At 43.9% G+C, this 25,666-nt stretch overlaps 1 protein-coding gene across 1 annotated transcript in view; it reads right to left on the minus strand.

Annotated features, from left to right (window-relative positions):
* CASQ1 (calsequestrin 1) overlaps positions 1 to 25,666 on the minus strand; it is a 62,615-nt gene that overhangs the window by 25,555 nt on the left and 11,394 nt on the right. Inside the window, exons 2-4 of the mRNA XM_075844540.1 lie at positions 22,172 to 22,256; positions 4,996 to 5,096; positions 526 to 637 (exon numbers count right to left, since the gene is read on the minus strand). Of these exons, the coding sequence (XP_075700655.1) occupies positions 526 to 637; positions 4,996 to 5,096; positions 22,172 to 22,256 (298 nt within the window). The remainder of the gene's footprint in view (positions 1 to 525; positions 638 to 4,995; positions 5,097 to 22,171; positions 22,257 to 25,666) is intronic.

The following is a 25,666-nucleotide window of genomic DNA, read 5'->3' on the forward strand; positions in this document are numbered from 1 at the left end:
ATGTATAGATAGTATGTGAGGACATATAGGTAGTATGTGAGGACGTATAGATAGTATGTGAAGATCTCATTAGACAGCTCTGCACTCGCTCTGATTCTCTTGCTCGCTGTCTGAGCAGCCATTGTGCTGGGGATTTGCTGAGTATCGTGGTATCATCTGGATTCGTCCCCTGTTCACACGGCTTCATGGATAGAGAATTCCTCTTACAGGCCCCGTCAGCATTTTACACGCATCGATTTCTAGCCCCGTTACATAGTGAATGACTGCAGTCAGAAGACAAAATATTCCTCACTCCGACATTGTGAGTATAAAATATAAATAAAAGCATCTCATAGATATACACAGCAGAATGCCATATAATGCCGGATTAAAGGATGCGCCGGACTATAGCAAGTCATTGAAGCAATTGTCCACATTGTCTCCAGACCATCTCTGACCCTGGAGCCCATTTAATGTTCATGTATCTGACAGATTTATAGCTGGGGTAAATGGCTGAACAGAAGATCCACAAAAAGTTCTACTTACGCTCTGAATCCTCATTTTTGAAATATCCGATCAGCTTAGGTTCATCCTCAATGTTCTCAAAGGCGGCAAGTTCATGACTTCCATCAATGAATTCCACTGGGTCCTCCAATACCTGCAGAGCAATTACTGCTTTAGTCTTCTTATATAATATAGTGAGTATGTGAGGACATATAGATAGCATGTGAAGACATATAGATAGCATGTGAGGACATATAGAAGGTACCTTAGGACATATAGGTTGTACATGAGGACGTAGTGATAATATGTGAGGATATACTGGTAGTACGTGAGGAAGTGTAGATAGCAGGTGAGAATATATATATACAGTATGTGAAGTATAGGTAATGCATGAGGACATATAGATAGTACGTGAGGACATTTAGATAGTACAAGGGGACATATAGACAGTATGTGTAGATAGTATGTGATGACATCTACATGATGAGGATGTATAGGTAGTATGTGAGGTTGTATAGATCTTATATGAGGACGTATAGATTGTATATGAGTACGTATAGATAGTAGATGAAGACATATGTACATTATTTGAGGATGGATACATATTATGTGAGAATGTATAGATAGTACATGAGGACATATATAGATAGTATGGGAGAATGTATAGATAGTATGTGATAATATTTAGATAGTATAAAATCACATATAGATAGTGAGGACGTATAGATTGTATGTGAGGATGTAGAGATATTATGTGAGTACACATAGTTTGTACATACGGACGTATAGATAGTATGTGAGAATATATAGATAGTATGTAAGGAAATATAGATATAAAGAGTATGTAAGGTCATATAGATAGTATGTGAGGACATATAAATAGTAAAGAGAGGTATAGACAATATGTAAGGGCGCATAGATAGTATGTGAGGAGATATAGATATAGATAGTATGTGAGGACATATAGATAGTAAGTGAGAGATATAGACAGTATGTAAGGCCATATAGATAGTATGTGAGGACATATAGATGGTATGTGAAGACATATAGATGGTATGTGAGGACATCTAGATGGTATGTGGGAACATATAGATAGTATGTGAGGACGTATAGATAGTATGTGAGGACACATAGATAGTATGTGGAACATATAGATAGTATGTGAGGACATATAGATAGTATGTGAGGACGTATAGATAGTATGTGAGGACGTATAGATAGTATGTGAGGACACATAGATAGTATGTGGAACATAGATAGTATGTGAGGACATATATATAGTATGTGAGGACATATATATAGTATGTGAGGACATATAGATAGTATGTGAGGACGTATATATAGTATGTGAGGACATATAGATAGTATGTGCGGACATATAGATAGTACATGAGAGGTATAGACAGTACGTAAGGACGTATAGATAGTATGTGGGGACATATAGACAGTACATAAGGACATATAGATAGTATGTGAGGACATGACGGTGAGATAATGATGGGCTCAGATGGATTTGGTTATTATCATTGTCTCTATGATCGGACATTGTCAGTCAGTATTAGTCCTTGGTGTATTAGCCTTCCTGGATCTTTCTATGCTTAGCTGGAACATTGAGAGATGGCGGGTCTTAAAAAAGAGGTGTGGTTGAGAATTGTTTGGTCTCGATTGCAGACAGTCCAGTGGGAGGAAGGTTTCTGTAACAGCAAGCTGCCTCCCAGCATAACCACCACTGTTCTTATAGATAAAATGTGACTAGTCAGTGTTTTGTTTTTGTTTTTTTTTAGCTTTGGTGTCCCCTTAAGATCATATTCAGAAATACATAGGAAGGAATGTGAACCATCAAATACTGTGGTCCCTGACAGTTCTTGGTAGGAATACGGCCCAAAATAGCTCGACCAACTCAGTCTACACACCAATGCCCAAATTCTACCCACAAAATCCCACATTTAAAAGGTTCGAGTAAGATAAAAATTTATATGGACTCTTTTGGTTTATTCGAGACTCTTATTGTCTCCTCCATATTGTTGAGGACCTCAATGTAGACCTGGAAGTAGATATTGCTTTAAAGATTCCTCTGTAGCCGTTTTTCCTAATTGTAATTGTAATAGAAAACCCCCTAAAGGATTAGCAAAACATGGCGGCTTTCTACCAAAAACAACGCCCTCTATAGGCTGTGTGTGGTATTGCAGTTCAACCCCATTCACTTCAATGGAGCTGGACTGCAATACCAGACACAACCCATAGACAGGTGTGGCGCTATTTCTGGGAGAAAGCCGATATGTTTTTCTAACCTCTTTAAACTTTATTCTACCAAATACAGAATGTGGAAAACGCAATTTATTTTGTCTCCTGCACAAGGACCTCCAAAATGAAAGGTTAATTGTTAAAATTCACTATTAACACCCCCTCCGTGTTATTCCAAACATCTATTTCCCAGGGAAGGGATTTCAATAGCTTTTTCTGATTGCGCTGTGCAATCTTTCAGATTTAGTTATATTCCGGGGCTGTAATTGGGGTCAGCCGGGACTTAATTCTGTAAACACTGCCAGGATTTACTGTCTATGCCGGGCAGAGTGTGTCCTCTTTAAATAGTGCAGTCAATAACTAGTAGCAAGAGGGATCTCAATGATGAAGAAGAGGAATTCGAGCTGCCACCGAGTTGGTGATTTAGCTTGAATTGTGGAATCCACCTGTAGAGGGCGCCTCTTCCATCATCATCTCAGGTCTTCTTCACCCACTGAGGCTTCTGCCCTCCCCCATCATCTGTCTCTTGACTGCGAGGCTGGGGTTGTATGTATTTTACCTCCCTGATAATGTCACGTTCATATTTCCTGGCCTCCTGTTGCTCTTGTCTAATCTACCTCATTACTTTGCCTGATTCTTCACCGTTGACCTTGGTCTCTTGACCTCCTTGTCTCACGTCTCCTCTTTTCCTCTTCCTGTCATTTATATCATGTCTGTTACCTCTTTTGGTTCTGACTTTCTCCGTTCTTATTTTTCTCAGCTCCTTTGTCCCTTTTCGTCCCCTTGTCAGACCCTTCACTTTTATCTCCCATCTTTTTCTTTGTGTTTTTTTTTTTGCTCTTTATTTTATTCTGGTCTATCTCCTGTCTCTGCTTATCTCTGCTGACAATTTCCTCTTTGCCAATCCTCCTTTCCTACCTTGAGGCTTCCATCTTCCTATTTTGTTTCCAATTCTCTCTTTTATCTCATGTTCTTCTTTTTTCCTTCTGTGACTCATTGTTTTTTCTTCTTCTCATCTTTCCTTCCTGTCCCTTTTTTCTTTCTCTCATGTTCTCTTCACTCATTTTGTTCCATCTCTGTTCCATCTCTTTGTCCCTCTCTTACACACCCATCCTCCTCTCTCTTTCCAATATTTTCTTCTCTTTCTTACTATCATGTCCATATCTCCCTCATTACCTCCTTTCTTCATTCTATCTCCTTTCCTTCCTTTTTCCGACCCTCTCTACCTCTTGTTCTCATTATCACTTTCCACCATTTCCTTTATTTTCTCTTTTTATTTTGCTCTTGTCTTCTCTTGTTTTTTTGCTCATTTTATCTTCGGCTTCTTTACTTCTATCTCTTACTTTATCCCCTATTTTTACTTTCCTTCTAGCCCCCTCTCGTTTCCTTCCGTCCTCCTTCCGCTTCCTTACTTTTCACCTCCATCTCACTTTATCTCCTCTTTTTTACTTTCCTTCTAGCCCCCTCTCGTTTCCTTCTGTCCTCTTCTGCTTCCTTACTTTTCACCTCCATCTCACTTTATGTCCTCTTTTTCACTTTTCTTCTAGCCCCCAATCGTTTCCTCCTGTCTTCCTTTTGCTTCCTTACTTTTTAACCTCCATCTCACTTTATCTCCGCCCTTTCACTTTCCTTCTAGCCCCCTCTCTTTTCCTTCTGTCCTCCTTCCCCTTCGTTACCTTTAATTCTCCATCTCACTTTATCTCTTCCCTTTCACTTTTTCTCGCGTTTACTCTTGTTGCCCTAAAGAAGACTTCTTACTTAATAGGGGGGGTTTCCCCTTTTCAGGACTCACTTCTATTAGCCGGAACAAAAAAGTGGCTACCAAAAGTGCCTCTTTCTCTGGGGGACCCAACATTTCCAGGCGTTATACGTGCAGCCCTTTGATTTTAATGGGAAATTTGTAGTGCTTTATTTTTCCTGCGGAGGCACTGCAGGGTAATTGAACACTTGCTGCCGGGTTCCCCCACAGTTTACAGCTGTAGGTAGACCCTAGTAATAGAAGGGGATTGTCCAAAGCAGATAACTTCTTTGATACTAGAACCTATAGCAAAATTTCTAGAGGACCACCCAGCTTACTCTATAGAATGAAAATTCCACACATCACAATCGGACGGTTATTTCCAAAATCTAATCTGATCTGTTGTGGTGCTGTATTACAGCTATGTTGAACTCAAAACTTTTTGGGATCCGCTATATGGTTGTGTGCACGAGCCCTTAGGTCAACCAGAATGCAAAAATGACTTTCTTCAGTCAAAAATGAGGACTTACATCAAGTAGGAACTCCACCAACGTGTCTGCCGAAAACTCTCCATCATACTCAATAATCTCGTCATCCTTAAACACATAGATACTGTCTTCTTCATGCAGTCCTGAATAAAAAAAAACACAATAAAAAAGAAAAACAATAAGAAATATTTTTTAGAAAATTTTTGTAGTCAGGTATTAATTGACTTCTGTTGTCGACCTGAAAACCTTGACGTCATGTGACTTGTTGTGCAAAGAATTGAACATCAGATTGTCTTTTCTATTATGATAATGGGGCCCGAAGTAACATTTACAATAGTTTTTGGAATTTTTTTATATTTATTTATTTATTTATTTTTTTGCTGTTTTGTTTTATGGGTTTTAGATCATTTTTTTTTTTTTTTACAACATTTGTCTTATTTATCTATTTTTTGTACATGATATTCACACGTTTCCTCATTAACACAGATTTTCTTGCTCGTGTCGTTCATTTTTTACAAATATTGCCATACATTGAGAAGTAAATTGATATGTTACAGATCTCGTCTTTCAAGTCGCGTTTGTTTACAATTGATCCTTCTCCCATATTTACAGAATTATCACTAATTTTTCTTCAGTGCTAATTTCTTAAAATTGTAGGGACATATTATTTAGAATTTGAGCTCAATCAGCTATAGTCTGCAACATATACCAAATCCTAACGTTCTGGCCATCCTTAAAGGGTATGTTGACTTTTGCAACTAGTATGTTTTTGTTTCTCTACTTGCATCTACGCCCCAAAAAAAAATAATTTAATTGCAAACAGTTTCATTTAAAAAATCCTACCGTTTTGTGTCCTATGGAGACCTATGTATGTGTCTCCATGGTAACAGACTACAAACCCTGTGTAGTCTGAACCTGCAGGGTTGCGCCCTTCTATCTGCCTCCTCTTCTACTGTATGTTGCCAAAAGGAGGGGCAGGTAGTAGGGTAACGCATGACTGAAGGATCAGACTACACAGGGCTTATTTGTAGTCTGTTACCATGGAGACACATAGGTCTGCATAGGGGCTGTAGGAGTAATGGGAGCTTTGACCAGAGCAGTATTCTATGGGAAATCCTAAACTCTACCTTTGTCTTTTTTCCTCATCTAAATAAGTGCAAAATTTTGCACTGAATAATTTCGTTTTATATATATTTATTGGGGTCGAACTTCATTTTCTAATACAGAGCTGCAAATCCCTTGTTTTTCTTTACATAACTAGAGTGAGATAATATTGTAGCCACTAGGGGGAGCTTACTGTATACAGATTTATACAGCTCCCATTGAACTCAACAATAAAATCTGTCTTCATTGAACTCCCCCTAGTGGTGGCTGCAGGTACACTGAATGTAATCATTTATTATCAAGATATAATATGGAATTTATCAGCTTATTTAATTTTTTTCTATCCTGCAATTATTTGTTAACAATTCCAAGTCTCAATATTTTCTTCTCTAGATTGCAAGCTCTTGGAACAAGTGCTTTATATAAGGCTTTTTAGCGCCTTTTTAAATTGTCAGCTCCATGAGCTATTGAAGAGAGCTGGGCTCTGTGTCTGAGACATCTGCCTGCGGCTCTACAGAGATTTGTTATGGAGTAAAATATTTGATCAGATGGGGATTCATATTTGGATAAATAAAAACTGTCCGCAAGCTGCCGGCAGGATTATAGAAATCAATACGGGCGGAGAGCCAAGTAAAGGTGTTTATCACAGATCTGAGTAACCTTCTGTGCTCATGCCAGAAAACAAAGGATGTTCAGGTGCCATAAAAAAGAGGGTCTTATACTTTAATGGGGGTCTCCACTTTGGATAATCCCTATTTGTTAGAACCGTTCCATTGACAATAAGCAGATCACAAAGTGTCCCCCTGCTGGAAAAGCAAGTGATCATCTGGCAGTAAGTGTTTCATTTCCCTACAGTGCCACCACAGGAGAAATAAAGTATTACACAGTGTTAGGGATCTGCCAGGTACTTCATCTAGCTATACTCCTGGGATTAATCAATCCACACCTGAGGCCAGACCTGCTCGACTGACACCATCTCCCACCAACCAGGGTGGCAGGCTCAGGAGTGGGAGAGCCTATCGCGGCCTGGTCTCTCAGAGTTAGCTCCGCCCCCTGCCCTTTATTACCTGCCCTGTGCTCTCCCTCAGTGCTTGTAATTCTTTTGGATTCCTGGCCCCACTGCTGCTTGCTCCAGCCTGCTTCTGCCGTGCTTCTGCCTTGCTGCAGTTCTGCTTGACCTGCTTGCTTGCCCTGGCTTGCTTCTGTCTCCGTGCCTGCTCGGGTGTACTCACTTCGTCCTGGTCCTGACTGTTCGTTCGCCGCCCCGTTTCCTCGTGGCGTTCCGTGGCTACTGCCCCTTCCCTTGCGTGTTCCCTGTTTGTCTTCCTGTGCACTTAGCCAGCGTAGGGACCGCCGCCCAGTTGTACCTCGTCGCCTAGGGCGGGTCGTTGCAAGTAGGCAGGGACAGGGCGGTGGGTAGATTAGGGCTCACTTTCCCTTCACCTCCTTCCTGCCATTACATAATTACAAGCCCTTACCTAGTCTACCATTTCTCCTACGCTGACGCTATCATGGACCCCCTTGAGACCCTGACCCAGCAGATGCAGGGCCTCTCCCTACAGGTCCAGGCCCTGGCCCAAAGGGTCAATCAGGGTGACGCTGCTTTAGTAGTACCCCTCACCTCACCTCTAGAACCCGACCTCAAGTTACCTGACCGGTTTTCAGGGGACCGTAAGACGTTTCTCTCCTTCCGGGAGAGTTGCAGACTGTATTTCCGCCTAAAGCCCCACTCCTCAGGTTCCGAGAACCAGCGGGTGGGTATCATCATATCCCGACTCCAGGAAGGGCCCCAAGAGTGGGCCTTCTCCTTGGCTCCTGACGCCCCTGAACTTTCCTCTGTTGATCGTTTTTTCTCTGCCCTCGGACTCATTTACGACGAGACTGACAGGACTGCTTTAGCCGAGAGTCAGCTGGTGACCTTACGTCAGGGTAGGAGACCGGTTGAGGAATACTGTTCTGATTTTAGGAAGTGGTGCGTAGCTTCTCAGTGGAACGATCCGGCCCTAAGGTGCCAGTTTAGGTTAGGATTATCTGACGCCCTGAAGGATCTGCTGGTTAGCTACCCCTCGCCTGACTCCCTTGACCAGGTTATGGCCCTAGCAGTACGACTTGACCGACGTCTCAGGGAACGTCAGCTAGAACGCTTCAGTGTGCTCCCCTCTGAATTTTCTGCGATTCCCCCCGAGGTCCCGTCTCCTCGCCCCTCCACGGAGGACTCGGAGGTACCTATGCAACTCGGGGCCTCCATGTCCCCTCGACAACGTAGAGAGTTTCGCAGAATGAATGGTCTCTGCTTCTACTGTGGGGACGACACGCATCTACTGAACACCTGCCCCAGGCGCAAGAATAAGAAGCCGGAAAACTTCCGCGCCTAAGTGATCATCGGGGAGGTCACTTGGGCGCACAGGTATTTCCCGTTAATGTGAAACGCAATAAAATTTTGCTTCCCTTTCAGGTCTCGTTTGCTGGCCGGTCTGCCACGGGCAGCGCTTTCGTGGATTCTGGCTCATCTGCTAATATCATGTCTGTGGAATTTGCTATGTCTCTAAAGATGCCTTGTATTGATTTACCTTATCCCATCCCTGTAGTAGGAATCGACTCAACCCCCCTTGCTAATGGTTATTTTACTCAGCATACTCCTGTTTTTGAACTCCTGGTTGGCTCCATGCATTTGGAGCAGTGCTCTGTACTGGTGATGCAGGGATTATCGTCCGATCTGGTATTAGGTCTTCCCTGGTTGCAGTTGCATAATCCCACATTTGATTGGAATACTGGGGATCTCACCAAATGGGGTAATGAATGTCTTATGTCATGTCTTTCTGTTAACTCTATTTCTCCCCGGGAGGAGGTAAACACGCTTCCTGAGTTTGTTCAGGACTTCGCCGATGTGTTTTCTAAGGAGGCCTCCGAGGTGTTGCCCCCCCATAGAGATTACGATTGCGCTATCGATTTGGTGCCTGGTGCCAAGCTTCCTAAGGGTAGGATATTTAATCTTTCATGTCCTGAACGTGAAGCGATGAGGGTGTATATCCAAGAATGCCTGGCCAAGGGTTTCATTCGCCCCTCGACTTCTCCTGTAGGTGCTGGCTTCTTCTTCGTGGGGAAGAAGGATGGTGGTCTTAGGCCGTGCATTGATTATCGTAACCTGAATAAGGTCACCGTAAGGAACCAGTACCCACTTCCTTTGATTCCGGATCTTTTTAATCAGGTTCAGGGAGCCCAATGGTTTTCTAAGTTCGATCTACGGGGGGCATATAACCTTATCCGCATCAAAGAGGGGGATGAGTGGAAAACTGCGTTCAACACACCCGAGGGTCATTTCGAATACCTGGTCATGCCCTTTGGGTTGTGTAATGCCCCTGCTGTCTTCCAGAATTTTATTAATGAAATCCTGAGAGAGTACCTGGGTAATTTTCTTGTTGTGTACCTTGATGACATACTGGTGTTTTCCAAGGACTGGTCCTCCCACGTGGAGCATGTCAGGAAGGTGCTCCAGGTCCTTCGGGAAAATAATCTGTTTGCTAAGACTGAAAAATGTGTCTTTGGGGTACAGGAGATACCATTTTTAGGGCAAATCCTCACTCCTCATGAATTCCGCATGGACCCTGCCAAGGTTCAAGCTGTGGCGGAATGGGTCCAACCTGCCTCCCTTAAGGCGTTACAGTGTTTTTTAGGGTTCGCCAACTATTACAGGAGATTTATTGCCAACTTCTCGGTCGTCGCTAAGCCTCTTACGGACCTTACCCGCAAGGGTGCCGATGTCCTCCATTGGCCCCCTGAGGCCGTCCAGGCCTTTGAGACTCTCAAGAAGTGCTTTATCTCGGCCCCCGTGCTGATTCAGCCCAACCAAGAGGAGCCATTTATTGTGGAGGTTGACGCTTCCGAGGTGGGAGTAGGGGCCGTCTTGTCCCAGGGTACCAGCTCCCTCACCCATCTCCGCCCCTGTGCTTACTTCTCTAGGAAGTTTTCGCCCACGGAGAGTAACTATGATATTGGTAACCGCGAACTTCTAGCCATTAAATGGGCTTTTGAGGAGTGGCGGCACTTCCTGGAGGGGGCCAGACACCAGGTAACGGTCCTTACGGATCACAAGAATCTGGTTTTCCTAGAATCGGCCCGGAGGCTTAATCCTAGACAAGCTTGGTGGGCACTATTCTTTACCAGATTTAATTTCTTGGTTACCTATAGGGCTGGGTCCAAGAATATTAAGGCTGACGCTCTGTCACGTAGTTTCATGGCCAATCCTCCTTCCGAGAAGGATCCCGCTTGTATTTTACCCCCTGGTATAATCGTCTCTGCCACGGATTCTGATTTAGCTTCTGATATCGCGGCTGATCAGGGTGCAGCTCCCGGGAACGTCCCTGGGGACAAACTGTTTGTTCCCCTGCAATACCGGCTGAGGGTACTCAGGGAAAACCATGACTCCGCTCTATCTGGTCATCCTGGCATCTTGGGCACCAAACACCTCATTACCAGAAACTATTGGTGGCCTGGGTTGCCTAAAGATGTTAGGGCTTACGTCGCCGCTTGTGAGGTTTGCGCTAGGTCCAAAACCCCTAGGTCCCGACCTGCGGGCCTACTACGTTCCTTGCCCATTCCCCAGAGACCTTGGACCCATATCTCCATGGATTTTATCACCGATTTGCCTCCATCTCAGGGCAAGTCGGTGGTGTGGGTGGTAGTCGACCGCTTCAGCAAGATGTGCCACTTTGTGCCCCTTAAGAAGCTACCTAACGCCAAGACGTTAGCTTCTTTGTTTGTGAAACACATCCTGCGTCTCCATGGGGCCCCAGTCAATATCGTTTCTGACAGAGGGGTACAATTTGTTTCCTTATTTTGGAGAGCTTTTTGTAAAAAGTTGGAGATTGATCTGTCCTTCTCCTCCGCCTTCCATCCCGAAACTAATGGCCAAACGGAAAGGACCAACCAATCCCTGGAACAATATTTAAGGTGTTTCATCTCTGACTGTCAATTCGATTGGGTCTCATTCCTTCCCCTTGCTGAATTTTCCCTGAATAACCGGGTCAGTAACTCGTCAGGGGTCTCCCCGTTTTTCTGTAATTTTGGGTTTAACCCAAGGTTCTCCTCCGTCTCCCCTGGTTGTTCCAATAATCCTGAGGTAGAGGAGGTTCATCGGGAACTGTGCACTGTCTGGGCCCAGGTTCAGAAGAACCTAGAGGCGTCCCAGAGCGCACAAAAGATTCAGGCGGATAGTAGACGTTCTGCTAACCCCCGGTTTGTCGTCGGGGATTTGGTCTGGTTGTCGTCCAGGAACTTGCGCCTTAAGGTCCCGTCCAGGAAGTTTGCTCCCCGATTTATTGGACCTTATAAGATCATTGAAGTCCTCAACCCTGTATCCTTCCGTCTGGAGCTCCCCCCATCCTTTCGCATACATGACGTCTTCCATGCCTCCCTCCTTAAACGCTGCTCCCCGTCCTGGTCCCCCTCGAGGATACCTCCTGTTCTCGTTCTCACCCCTGAGGGGGTGGAATTCGAGGTGGCCAAGATTATGGACAGTAGGATGGTCCAGGGCTCCCTCCAGTACCTGGTCCATTGGAGAGGATACGGGCCGGAGGAGAGGACTTGGGTACCTGCCCGTGATGTTCACGCTGGGGTATTGATCAGGAGGTTCCACCTCCTCTTCCCCACTAAACCGGGTCCCCTTAGTAAGGGTCCGGTGGCCCCTCATAAAAGGGGGAGTACTGTTAGGGATCTGCCAGGTACTTCATCTAGCTATACTCCTGGGATTAATCAATCCACACCTGAGGCCAGACCTGCTCGACTGACACCATCTCCCACCAACCAGGGTGGCAGGCTCAGGAGTGGGAGAGCCTATCGCGGCCTGGTCTCTCGGAGTTAGCTCCGCCCCCTGCCCTTTATTACCTGCCCTGTGCTCTCCCTCAGTGCTTGTAATTCTTTTGGATTCCTGGCCCCACTGCTGCTTGCTCCAGCCTGCTTCTGCCGTGCTTCTGCCTTGCTGCAGTTCTGCTTGACCTGCTTGCTTGCCCTGGCTTGCTTCTGTCTCCGTGCCTGCTCGGGTGTACTCACTTCGTCCTGGTCCTGACTGTTCGTTCGCCGCCCCGTTTCCTCGTGGCGTTCCGTGGCTACTGCCCCTTCCCTTGCGTGTTCCCTGTTTGTCTTCCTGTGCACTTAGCCAGCGTAGGGACCGCCGCCCAGTTGTACCTCGTCGCCTAGGGCGGGTCGTTGCAAGTAGGCAGGGACAGGGCGGTGGGTAGATTAGGGCTCACTTTCCCTTCACCTCCTTCCTGCCATTACACACAGTGTCCATTTATATCAATGTGTTGTGTGTGAAGTACAGGACAGGTCATCAAGAGTTGGAGATGCTCTTTATAACCGCTCTCCGCTCTGGCCACGAGATGAGGATCCTGACAAGTGGACCCCCTCTTTTAATTTAGGATTTCCTAACAGTGTATATGAAAATGGGTTTTCTAAACTGGACAACTCCTATAGTTTTAAATCCATTAAATATGCTCTACTACAGCATATAGATGTAACATAGGGCAGTCCGGGGTTTGGGGCCTCCCTCTAAGAGGCGTAATATAAAGCTCCTGGGGCCCAACGCAAAATCTCTTACAGGGTCCCCCACCTATCATGTGCTATTTGCCTCTGCCATCAGGGCCCAGGTGAGACTGCTACCACTGCACCCCTATATCTAGGCTTCTGCCCAATCAGTTAGCGCTAGAGGAGAGCAACTAACAAAGGTGGACCTGGCACTGACACTGTGATCTCCCACCTTCCCCCAGCAGAGTCTGACATAGATTCTCTCCTCTCTATGTACACTGATAGCCTGTGTGATACCTTCTCCCTCTTTCTCTGCTTCCCTTCCTGTATACACTCTGATAGAGCTCAGCCTGTGTGATCTGTCCTTTTCGAATACTTTGATGCTTTCCCACCTCTCTACACTCTAATCGGCCATGTACAATTTCCTCCTCCTTCTCCCTGTTGCCATCTCTAACACTGAGAGAAGGGAGACCAGACAAAGAGCGAGAGAGAGAGCTGACAAAGCCAGGAGCAGTGTGCTGTCGAATCTATGTCAGAAGCAGCGGGACATCAAACTATGTACAGGAGCTGCACAAACTCTACAGCAGCAAAACGGTAGGACATTTTTTAATGAAGACTATTTAGACAGTTTCTTAGAGCAAAGCCCCACGTGGCGGAATTGCTCTGGAATTCCGCTGCGGACACTCCGCAGCGTTAATCCGCAGCGGAGCCGTTTCTCCATTGCCTTCCACTTCTTTTTAGTAGGGTTCGTTTAGACGATGCAGAAAATTCCGCTGCGGAGCATAGGCTGCGGTGCGGAATTTGGTGTCCGCAGCATACAATGGATGTTGCGGACGTGTGGCGGACTGGTTGCGGACTCATTGCGGAAGTTCTCCATTGACTTCAATGGAGATTCTAAATTCCGCACTGAAGTCCGCAGCTGTCATGCACATGTTATGTGTGCTGCGGATGCGTCTTGCTTTTTTGACATGACATTTCTTCATTCTGGCTGGACCTATGTATTTCTAGGTCTACAGCCAGACTGAGGAAGTCAATGGGGCTCCCGGAATTACAGGAGCGTTGCTAGGAGACGTCAGTAAATAGTCACTGTCCAGGGTGCTGAAAGAGTTAAGCGATCGGCAGTAACTGTTTCCGCACCCTGGACAGTGACTACCGATCCCAATATACAGCAACCTGTAAAAAAAATAGAAGTTCATACTTACCGGGAACTCCCTGCTTCTGTCTCCAGTCCGGCTTCCCAGGATGACGTTTCAGTCTAAGTGACGGCTGCAGCCAATCACAGGCCAATCACAGGCTGCAGCCAATCACAGGCCAATCACAGGCTGCAGCCAATCACAGGCCAATCACAGGCTGCAGCCAATCACAGGCCAATCACAGGCTGCAGCGGTCACATGGACTGCCGCGTCATCCAGGGAGGTCGGGCTGGATGCCGAAAGAGGGACGCGTCACCAAGACAACGGCCGGTAAGTATGAAATTCTTTTACTTTCACTAGGGAAAGTGCTGTCCCTTCTCTCTATCCTGCACTGATAGAGAGAAGGGAAGTACTTTCCCCTCAATACGCAACGGCTAGTCCGCATGAATTTACTGCACATTTTGGGCAGATCCGCCACAGAATCTGCAAAGCAGAGTCTGTGCGGCATTGATGCGGACAGTTGCAGAAGAAATACGCCACGTGGGGCCATGCCCTTAATTTTGCATTAAGGAAGCAAATAAACAATAGAAATAATTCAGTGCAAAGGTGCCCATAGCCTTCACCAATTACTTTAGGGCATGTTATGGGGCTATAGAGTAGGGGCCCATAGCTCAGATCTGCCCCGTTTCTCATGTGAACCTGCGCGAGTTTTACGCCACCATAAGGAGATCACTGTGATAGTACTAGGAGCTGCGCACCTTCCCCCGCAGTGTTTATCGGAGTGTCATTCACCCTTCGTCTCTAATTACAAACCGACTCGGGGTATAATTATTTTAGCTGTCAAACCAGGTGCATGCGCAAAACTCAAATGACTAGAACAACAAGGTTTACGCTTTTATTTAATTCGCCCATCTGGGTGCACAACGAGACGCTTTCAGATTATCATTTAACAAGCAACCGTGTCTTTTATGGATTCAGATAACAGTAATATACGGGATTTACAAAAGGGAGGCCTGATGTAGGATGTCACTAAATCCCAGTGTCTGTATTGTAGGCAGATAGATTAAAAAAAAATAAAAAATTATTTTATATATATATATATATATATATATATATATATATATATAAATATATATATAATATTTTTGAATAAATACATTTTTCTTAAAGGGCAACTCCATCCATGACATTTTTCTACATGGCCGCATTCAGCAACCCCTTATTAATACTGTATTAAGGAAAATTTGGAAGAATATCCCCCCAAAATGCTTTATTTATGGTCCTGAAATTTGAGACCATGATGCTTTGCAACAAATAGTTTCCTCTAAATATCCCTTTAACTGGGCGGAGCTTCCTATTGGCCTAGAAGGTCCCCGTTCTCTTTTGCTGCTATATGATAGAGGATCACATGACACACTACCATGGTCTGACTACTTAGAAATGGGAAGAGTCCAGTTTCTAAGGGGATGGGGAGCGGCATATAGTCGGTGCCATGGCACCCACCATTTCAGTTTTCATAAAATGTCATACTGGTGCCCTGATCTAGAAGAAACCGGTTCTACTCATTCCCTTCAAAGGAACACTACGGTTACACTGTGTTAAGCCTAGGGAAGGGGCGGAGCATGACACAGGCATTCCCCCTCTAGTGATATTTGCATCATTGTGTCATGCTCCGCCCACTTAGTCCATGCACTAGGAATAACACAGAGTATCTGGAGTGTTCCTTTAAGAGACCATCATAAATAGCTACTACAGTAGGTTGCTGGTCTTTATCCGATCCATCATTGCCGAGCTGCCCGTCTGACAAATACAAGGCTATAAACGGCGACTTATTCCACCGCGCTCAGTCGTATTTCATATTTTGGCATAATGAAGCCGCTGTTCATAGTGATGTCAGGTTCTGCCGCAGACGGTGACAAATCAAGTGTGTGCAGGTCCGTGCATGACAACGGCTCCCACGAGTCTGCCGGGCACTAATGACCCAGGCCAGCCGTCCGCGTACCGCGAGCAGCCAGGAATATAATGTAGTGTCAACGGCGCTGCCTCTTAATTATGCTAATGAGCTGTAATTCAGGCCGAGCTGATTGAGCGCTGAGGGTCACAGCGAGAAAAATATGAGTGGGACGCAGGGGCACATGGGACCTTCCCGGGCACGCGGCTATTTCTGAAACAGATGAATATTATCTGAATATTTTATTAGGAGAGTAGAAGCAGCGCACCAACAGTGCTCAATACAAGAGTACCCAAGATGTGCCACCATCAACAATGACTGCCAGCGGTGCCCGGCACAGTGTATCAACGGTACCCAATGACTGCCAGGAGTGCCCAGGCAGAGTTTATCAACGGTACCCAATGACTGCCAGCAGTGCCCAGCACAATATATATCAACAGTACCCAATGACTGCCAGCAGTGCCCAGCACAATATATATCAACAGTACCCAATGACTGCCAGCAGTGCCCAGCACAATATATCAACAGTACCCAATGACTACCAGCAGTGCCCAGCACAATATATATCAACAGTACCCAATGAATACCAGCAGTGCCCAGCACAATATATATCAACAGTACCCAATGACTACCAGCAGTGCCCAGCACAATATATATCAACAGTACCCAATGACTACCAGCAGTGCCCAGCACAATATATATCAACAGTACCCAATGACTACCAGCAGTGCCCAGCACAATATATATCAACAGTACCCAATGACTGCCAGCAGTGCCCAGCACAATATATATCAACAGTACCCAATGACTGCCAGCAGTGCCCAGCACAATATATCAACAGTACCCAATGACTGCCAGCAGTGCCCCGGCACAATATATCAACAGTACCCAATGACTGCCAGCAGTGCCCGGCACAATATATCAACAGTACCCAATGACTGCCAGCAGTGCCCCGGCACAATATATCAACAGTACCCAATGACTGCCAGCAGTGCCCGGCACAATATATCAACAGTACCCAATGACTGCCAGCAGTGCCCAGCACAATATATATCAACAGTACCCAATGACTACCAGCAGTGCCCAGCACAATATATACCAACAGTACCCAATGACTACCAGCAGTGCCCAGCACAATATATATCAACAGTACCCAATGACTTCCAGCAGTGCCCAGCACAATATATATCAACAGTACCCAATGACTACCAGCAGTGCCCAGCACAATATATATCAACAGTACCCAATGACTGCCAGCAGTGCCCAGCACAATATATATCAACAGTACCCAATGACTGCCAGCAGTGCCCAGCACAATATATATCAACAGTACCCAATGACTACCAGCAGTGCCCAGCACAATATATATCAAGAGTACCCAATGACTGCCAGCAGTGCCCAGCACAATATATCAACAGTACCCAATGACTGCCAGCAGTGCCCAGCACAATATATATCAACAGTACCCAATGACTGCCAGCAGTGCCCAGCACAATATATATCAACAGTACCCAATGACTACCAGCAGTGCCCAGCACAATATATACCAACAGTACCCAATGACTACCAGCAGTGCCCAGCACAATATATATCAACAGTACCCAATGACTGCCAGCAGTGCCCAGCACAATATATATCAACAGTACCCAATGACTACCAGCAGTGCCCAGCACAATATATATCAACAGTACCCAATGACTACCAGCAGTGCCCAGCACAATATATATCAACAGTACCCAATGACTACCAGCAGTGCCCAGCACAATATATATCAAGAGTACCCAATGACTGCCAGCAGTGCCCAGCACAATATATCAACAGTACCCAATGACTGCCAGCAGTGCCCAGCACAATATATATCAACAGTACCCAATGACTGCCAGCAGTGCCCAGCACAATATATCAACAGTACCCAATGACTGCCAGCAGTGCCCAGCACAATATATATCAACAGTACCCAATGACTGCCAGCAGTGCCCAGCACAATATATCAACAGTACCCAATGACTGCCAGCAGTGCTCGGCACAGTATATCAACAGTACCCAATGACTGCCAGCAGTGCCCAGCACAATATATATCAACAGTACCCAATGACTGCCAGCAGTGCCCAGCACAATATATATCAACAGTACCCAATGACTGCCAGCAGTGCCCAGCACAATATATCAACAGTACCCAATGACTGCCAGCAGTGCCCAGCACAATATATATCAACAGTACCCAATGACTACCAGCAGTGCCCAGCACAATATATATCAACAGTACCCAATGACTGCCAGCAGTGCCCGGCACAATATATCAACCGTACCCAATGACTGCCAGCAGTGCCCAGCACAATATATCAACAGTACCCAATGACTGCCAGCAGTGCCCGGCACAATATATCAACAGTACCCAATGACTACCAGCAGTGCCCAGCACAATATATATCAACAGTACCCAATGACTGCCAGCAGTGCCCAGCACAATATATATCAACAGTACCCAATGACTACCAGCAGTGCCCAGCACAATATATCAACAGTACCCAATGACTACCAGCAGGGCCCAGCACAATATATATCAACAGTACCCAATGACTACCAGCAGTGCCCAGCACAATATATATCAACAGTACCCAATGACTGCCAGCAGTGCCCAGCACAATATATATCAACAGTACCCAATGACTGCCAGCAGTGCCCAGCACAATATATATCAACAGTACCCAATGACTGCCAGCAGTGCCCAGCACAATATATATCAACAGTACCCAATGACTGCCAGCAGTGCCCAGCACAATATATATCAACAGTACCCAATGACTACCAGCAGTGCCCAGCACAATATATACCAACAGTACCCAATGACTGCCAGCAGTGCCCGGCACAATATATACCAACAGTACCCAATGACTGCCAGCAGTGCCCAGCACAATATATATCAACAGTACCCAATGACTGCTAGCAGTGGCCAGCACAATATATATCAACAGTACCCAATGACTACCAGCAGTGCCCAGCACAATATATATCAACAGTACCCAATGACTGCCAGCAGTGCCCAGCACAATATATATCAACAGTACCCAATGACTGCCAGCAGTGCCCAGCACAATATATATCAACAGTACCCAATGACTGCCAGCAGTGCCCAGCACAATATATATCAACAGTACCCAATGACTGCTAGCAGTGGCCAGCACAATATATATCAACAGTACCCAATGACTACCAGCAGTGCCCAGCACAATATATATCAACAGTACCCAATGACTGCCAGCAGTGCCCAGCACAATATATATCAACAGTACCCAATGACTGCCAGCAGTGCCCAGCACAATATATCAACAGTACCCAATGACTGCCAGCAGTGCCCAGCACAATATATCAACAGTACCCAATGACTGCCAGCAGTGCCCGGCACAGTATATCAATAGTGCCCAATATGAGCACAAAGTCTCTACATGGGGCACATTTCATAACCCCCCATCTTCCCCCAAAATGATCACAGGGCAATATAATGAGCGCCCCCCTGTTACAGCTATAACGGGAGGGCGCTCCTGCGGGCAGTAATAGTGATGAATTCTCGGTCATGGATGGAAAAGATCTGTGTTTCTTCCTTTTCCGTGAGTGTTTTCGGGGGGTTGCCAGGGGGGTGCTGGGTTGGGGGTCATTTTCTGCACATCCCCTGGCATTGAATGCACTCTATGCTGCCAGCGGGGTCGCCACAATTAGGATACAGTATTGTGTATGTGTTTGTGGCTCCAGGTTGTGCATCACTATAGAAGCTGTTTCCATGACAATGCCTAGCGATCTACCCTCCCCCGATTCCTGAACTTAAAATGGTCCTTTGCTGAACAGAAAAACAGAGACGAGTAAATTCTACAAATAATGAGTCCATTCTGAGACGTATCAATCTCCCGATAATGAGAGCAGCCGACACATTGTGACAGGTCACCCAAACCCCCGTCACATGTACCCCACAGCATGATCCAAATACATTACATTACTTACCCTGTACTGATGCTAAATTATATCCTGTATTATACTCCAGAGCTAAACTCACTATTCTGCTGGTGGAATCACTGTGTACATTACATTACATTACTTATCCTGTACTGATCCTGAGTTACATCCAGTATTATACTCCAGAGCTGCACTCACTATTCTGCTGGTGGAGTCACTGTGTACATACATTACATTACTTATCCTGTACTGATCCTGAGTTACATCCAGTATTATACTCCAGAGCTGCACTCACTGTTCTGCTGGTGGAGTCACTGTGTACATACATTACATTACTTATCCTGTACTGATCCTGAGTTATATCCTGTATTATACTCCAGAGCTGCACTCACTATTCTGCTGGTGGAATCACTGTGTACATACATTACATTACTTATCTTGTACTGATCCTGAGTTACATCCTGTATTATACTCCAGAGCTGCACTCACTATTCTGCTGGTGGAGTCACTGTGTACATTCATTACATTACTTATCCTGTACTGATCCTGAGTTACATCCTGTATTATACTCCAGAGCTGCACTCACTATTCTGCTGGTGGAGTCACTGTGTACATATATTACATTACTGATCCAGAGTTACATCCTGTATTATACTCCAGAGCTGCACTCACTATTCTGCTGGTGGAGTCACTGTGTACATACATTACATTACTTATCCTGTACTGATCCCGAGTTATATCCTGTATTATACTCCAGAGCTGCACTCACTATTCTGCTGGTGGAGTCACTGTGTACATACATTACTTATCCTGTACTGATCCTGAGTTACATCCTGTATTATACTCCAGAGCTGCACTCACTATTCTGCTGGTGGAGTCACTGTGTACATATATTACATTACTGATCCAGAGTTACATCCTGTATTATACTCCAGAGCTGCACTCACTATTCTGCTGCTGGAGTCACTGTGTACATATATTACATTACTTATCCTGTACTGATCCTGAGTTACATCCTGTATTATACTCCAGAGCTGCACTGACTATTCTGCTGGTGGAGTCACTGTGTACATACATTACATTACTTATCCTGTACTGATCCTGAGTTACATCCTGTATTATACTCCAGAGCTGCACTCACTATTCTGCTGGTGGAGTCACTGTATACATACATTACATTACTTATCCTGTACTGATCCTGAGTTACATCCTGTATTATACTCCAGAGCTGCACTCACTATTCTGCTGGTGGAGTCACTGTGTACATACATTATATTACTTATCCTGTACTGATCCTGAGTTACATCCTGTATTATACTCCAGAGCTGCACTCACTATTCTGCTGGTGGAGTCACTACTGATCCTGAGTTACATCCTGTATTATACTCCAGAGCTGCACTCACTATTCTGCTGGTGGAGTCACTGTGTACATACATTACATTACTTATCCTGTACTGATTCTGAGTTACATCCTGTATTATACTCCAGAGCTGCACTCACTATTCTGCTGGTTCATAGTGGGGTTACTTTCTAATAAAACCTATGCTTTAATGGACAGCACCCATAAAATTCTTTGTATTTGTGGGGTCTCAAACGTCAAGGTTAGGGCTACACGATGACTTTGAAACTGTGACAGTCAGAGGGGTTGAGGTTTTCCTGCTATTTCCTTCTAGATACATGGTGATGAGAACAGAGCTACGTTTCGGAGGTGACCGCTTGTTACGCACAAGGACCGTACACCGAGTCCCCAGCGGTCAATGACCACTTGAGGTGGCACCTGACCTCGACATGACGACTCTCTTGGCATCGGAGGAGGGTAATCAGGTCCGTTCAAGATGTACTCAGCCACTTCCAATTTTAAGGCTTTTCATGTCCGTGCCAGGCCGTCCTCGCAGAGCATTACGCCAATCTACCTCTAATGAAGACATGTTTGATCAGCGAGGTTAACGTAGTCTGGTCCGTTTGTTCTTCATTCCGACAAAACATCATGTTCTCGCTGCTCCGAGCCCCCACCCCTAATAATCAGAATAGGGGTCTCTATGGCAACCGGGCGCTTCAGTTTTAAATTTAATTGGACTTAGTCGTTAATGTGTATAACCTGCTGAAAAAAGAAAACGGCGTTCTCTTCTGACATAAATACGGAAGATAAAAGCATACAGGCGAGACGTGGCAGCCGGGATATAACCATACATTAGGGGCTGTTGTTGATATTGGGGTACACATAGGAGAAGCGGGCAATGGCAAAATGGAGATGTTGCCCAAAATGTTCGCTTCTACCTCTACAATCGAAGACGCAACGCGTGGTAAATGACATATATGTCCGACGAGAGTCACAGGGCGTCATATTACTGAGCGCCAGCGTGCCGTGTAATATGGTGGCGCTATATAAAGATCATTATTATCTTCTGTTCTTACATCACTGGTAGTCATTGCACTGTTGTCCACTAGGGGGCAGGCTAAGTCTTAAATGTTGAAATTTCACAGCAGACGTTAAAACTATAAAAACCAAATAAAAACATAAAAATTAAATAAATACTTAATTTGATATTTTGACGCTCACCTAATTTTTTAGCCACAGCGGCATCGTCTTCAGCGTCCACCAACCCGAATCCCACCCCTTTATCTTCCAGGACTTGGGCAGCTAACTAGGGAAAAAGACGGAAATGGAGAAAAAGAGAAGAGAAGAAAGAGACTGTAAAACCAGACACAACATTCAGTGCATTATATTATATTATAGAGGTCTGAAATAACGAAACATTTATCATTAAATATATTATTAGTAAGGCTGGGTTCACACGTGGCGGAATTTCACTTAAATTCCGCTGCGGACACTCCGCAGCGTTAATCCGCAGCGGAGCCGTTTGTCCATTGACTTACACTTTAATTTAGCAGTGTTCGTTTAGACGAGGCGTAAAATTCCGCTGCGGAGCATAGGCTGCGGAGCGGAATTTGGTGTCCGCAGCATGCTCTGTCTGTTGCGGAGCAGTGGCGGACTCATGGCGGAATTTATCCATTGACTTCAATGGAGAGTCAAAATTCCGCAATGAAGTCCGCAGATCTTATGTGTGCTGCGGAGCGTATTGGTTTTACTACCATGACATTTCTTCATTCTGGCTGGACCTATGTATTTCTAGGTCTACAGCCAGACTGAGGAAGTCAATGGGGCTCCCGTAATGACGGGAGCGTTGCTAGGAGACGTCTGTAAATAGTCACTGTCCAGGGTGCTGAAAGAGTTAAGCGATCGGCAGTAACTGTTTCTGCACCCGGGACAGTGACTACCGATCCCAATATACAGCTACCTGTAAAAAAATAGAAGTTCATACTTACCGAGAACTCCCTGCTTCTGTCTCCAGTCCGGCCTCCCAGGATGACGTTTCAGTCTAAGTGACGGCTGCAGCCAATCACAGGCCAAGCACAGGCTGCAGCGGTCACATGGACTGGCGCGTCATCCAGGGAGGTCGGGCTGGATGCCGAAAGAGGGACGCGTCACCAAGACAACGGCCGGTAAGTATGAAAATCGTTTACTTTCACTAGGGAAAGTGCTGTCCCTTCTCTCTATCCTGCACTGATAGGGAGAAGGGAAGCACTTTTCCCGCAGTCCGCAGCAGCTAGTCCGCATCAATTTACTGCACATTTTGTGCAGATCCGCAGCAGAATCTGCAACGCAGATTCTGTGCGGCATTGATGCGGACAGTTGCGGAGGAAATCCGCCACGTGTGGTCATGCCCTAATACAGCTCCCTATATACAAGAATATAACTACTATAATACTCCTCCTTACATACAAGAATATAACTACTATAATACTGCCCCCTATATACAAGAATATAACTACTATAATACTGCTTCTATATACAAGAATATAACTACTATAATACTGCTCCTATATACAAGAATATAACTACTATAATACTCCTCCTTACATACAAGAATATAACTACTATAATACTGCCCCCTATATACAAGAATATAACTACTATAATACTGCTCCTATATACAAGAATATAACTACTATAATACTGCCCCCTATATACAAGAATATAACTACTATAATACTGCCCCCTACATACAAGAATATAACTACTATAACACTGCCCCTATATACAAGAATATAACTACTATAATACAGCTCCTATATACAAGAATATAACTACTATAATACTGCCCCCTATATAATAAAATAACTACTATAATACTGCCCCCTATATAATAAAATAACTACTATAATACTGCCCCCTATATAATAAAATAACTACTATAATACTGCCCCCTATATAATAAAATAACTACTATAATACTGCCCCCTATATAATAAAATAACTACTATAATACTGCCCCCTATATACAAGAATATAACTACTATAATACTGCTCCTATATATAGGAATATAACTACTATAATACTGCCCCTATATACAAGAATATAACTACTATAATACTGCTCCTATATACAACAATATAACTACTATAATACTGCTCCTATATACAAGAATATAAACTACTATAATACTGCCCCCTATATACAAGAATATAATTACTATAATACTGCTCCTATATACAACAATATAACTACTATAATACTGCCCCTATATACAAGAATATAACTACTATAATACTGCCCTTATATACAAGAATATAACTACTATAATACTGCTCCTATATACAAGAATATAACTACTATAATACTGCCCTTATATACAAGAATATAACTACTATAATACTGCTCCTATATACAAGAATATAACTACAATAATACTGCTACCTATATACAAGAATATAACTACTATAATACTGCCCCTATATACAAGAATATAACTACTATAATACTGCTCCTATGTACAAGAATATAACTACTATAATACTGCAAATATATACAGGAATATAACTTCTATATTACTGCCTCCTATATACAAGAATATAATTACTATAATACTGCCCCCTATATACAAGAATATAACTACTATAATACTGCCCCCTATATACAAGAATATAACTACTATAATACTGCCTCCTATATACAAGAATATAACTACTATAACACTGCCGCTATATACAAGAATATAACTACTATAATACTGCCCCCTATATACAAGAATATAACTTCTATAATACTGCCTCCTATATACAAGAATATAACTACTATAATACTGCCCCCTATATAAAAGAATATAACTACTATACTACTGCTCCCTATATAGAAGAATATAACTACTATAATACTGCCCCTATATACAAGAATTTAACTACTATAATACTGCCCCTATATACAAGAATATAACTACTATAATACTGCCCCTATATACAAGAATATAATTACTATAATACTGCTCCCTATATACAAGAATATAACTACTATAATACTGCCTCCTATATACAAGAATATAACTACTATAATACTGCTCCTATATATAAGAATATAACTACTATAATACTGCTCCTATATACAAGAATATAACTACTATAATACTGCCTCCTATATACAAGAATATAACTACTATAATACTGCCCCTATATACAAGAATATAATTACTATAATACTGCTCCCTATATACAAGAATATAACTACTATAATACTGCCCCTATATACAAGAATATAACTACTATAATACTGCTCCTATATGCAAGAATATAACTACTATAATACTACCCCTATATACAAGAATATAACTACTATAATACTGCCCCCTATATACAAGAATATAACTACTATAATACTGCCCCTATATACAAGAATATAACTACTATAATACTGCTCCTATATACAACAATATAACTACAGTAATACTGCTCCTATATACAAGAATATAACTACTATAATACTGCCCTTATATACAAGAATATAACTACTATAATACTGCTCCTATATACAAGAATATAACTACAATAATACTGCTCCCTATATACAAGAATATAACTACTATAATACTGCCCCTATATACAAGAATATAACTACTATAATACTGCTCCTATGTACAAGAATATAACTACTATAATACTGCAAATATATACAGGAAAATCACTTCTATATTACTGCCTCCTATATACAAGAATATAACT

This window comes from Rhinoderma darwinii, chromosome 12 (genome assembly GCF_050947455.1).
Source record: "Rhinoderma darwinii isolate aRhiDar2 chromosome 12, aRhiDar2.hap1, whole genome shotgun sequence".
Classification (NCBI taxonomy): Eukaryota; Metazoa; Chordata; class Amphibia; order Anura; family Rhinodermatidae; genus Rhinoderma; species Rhinoderma darwinii.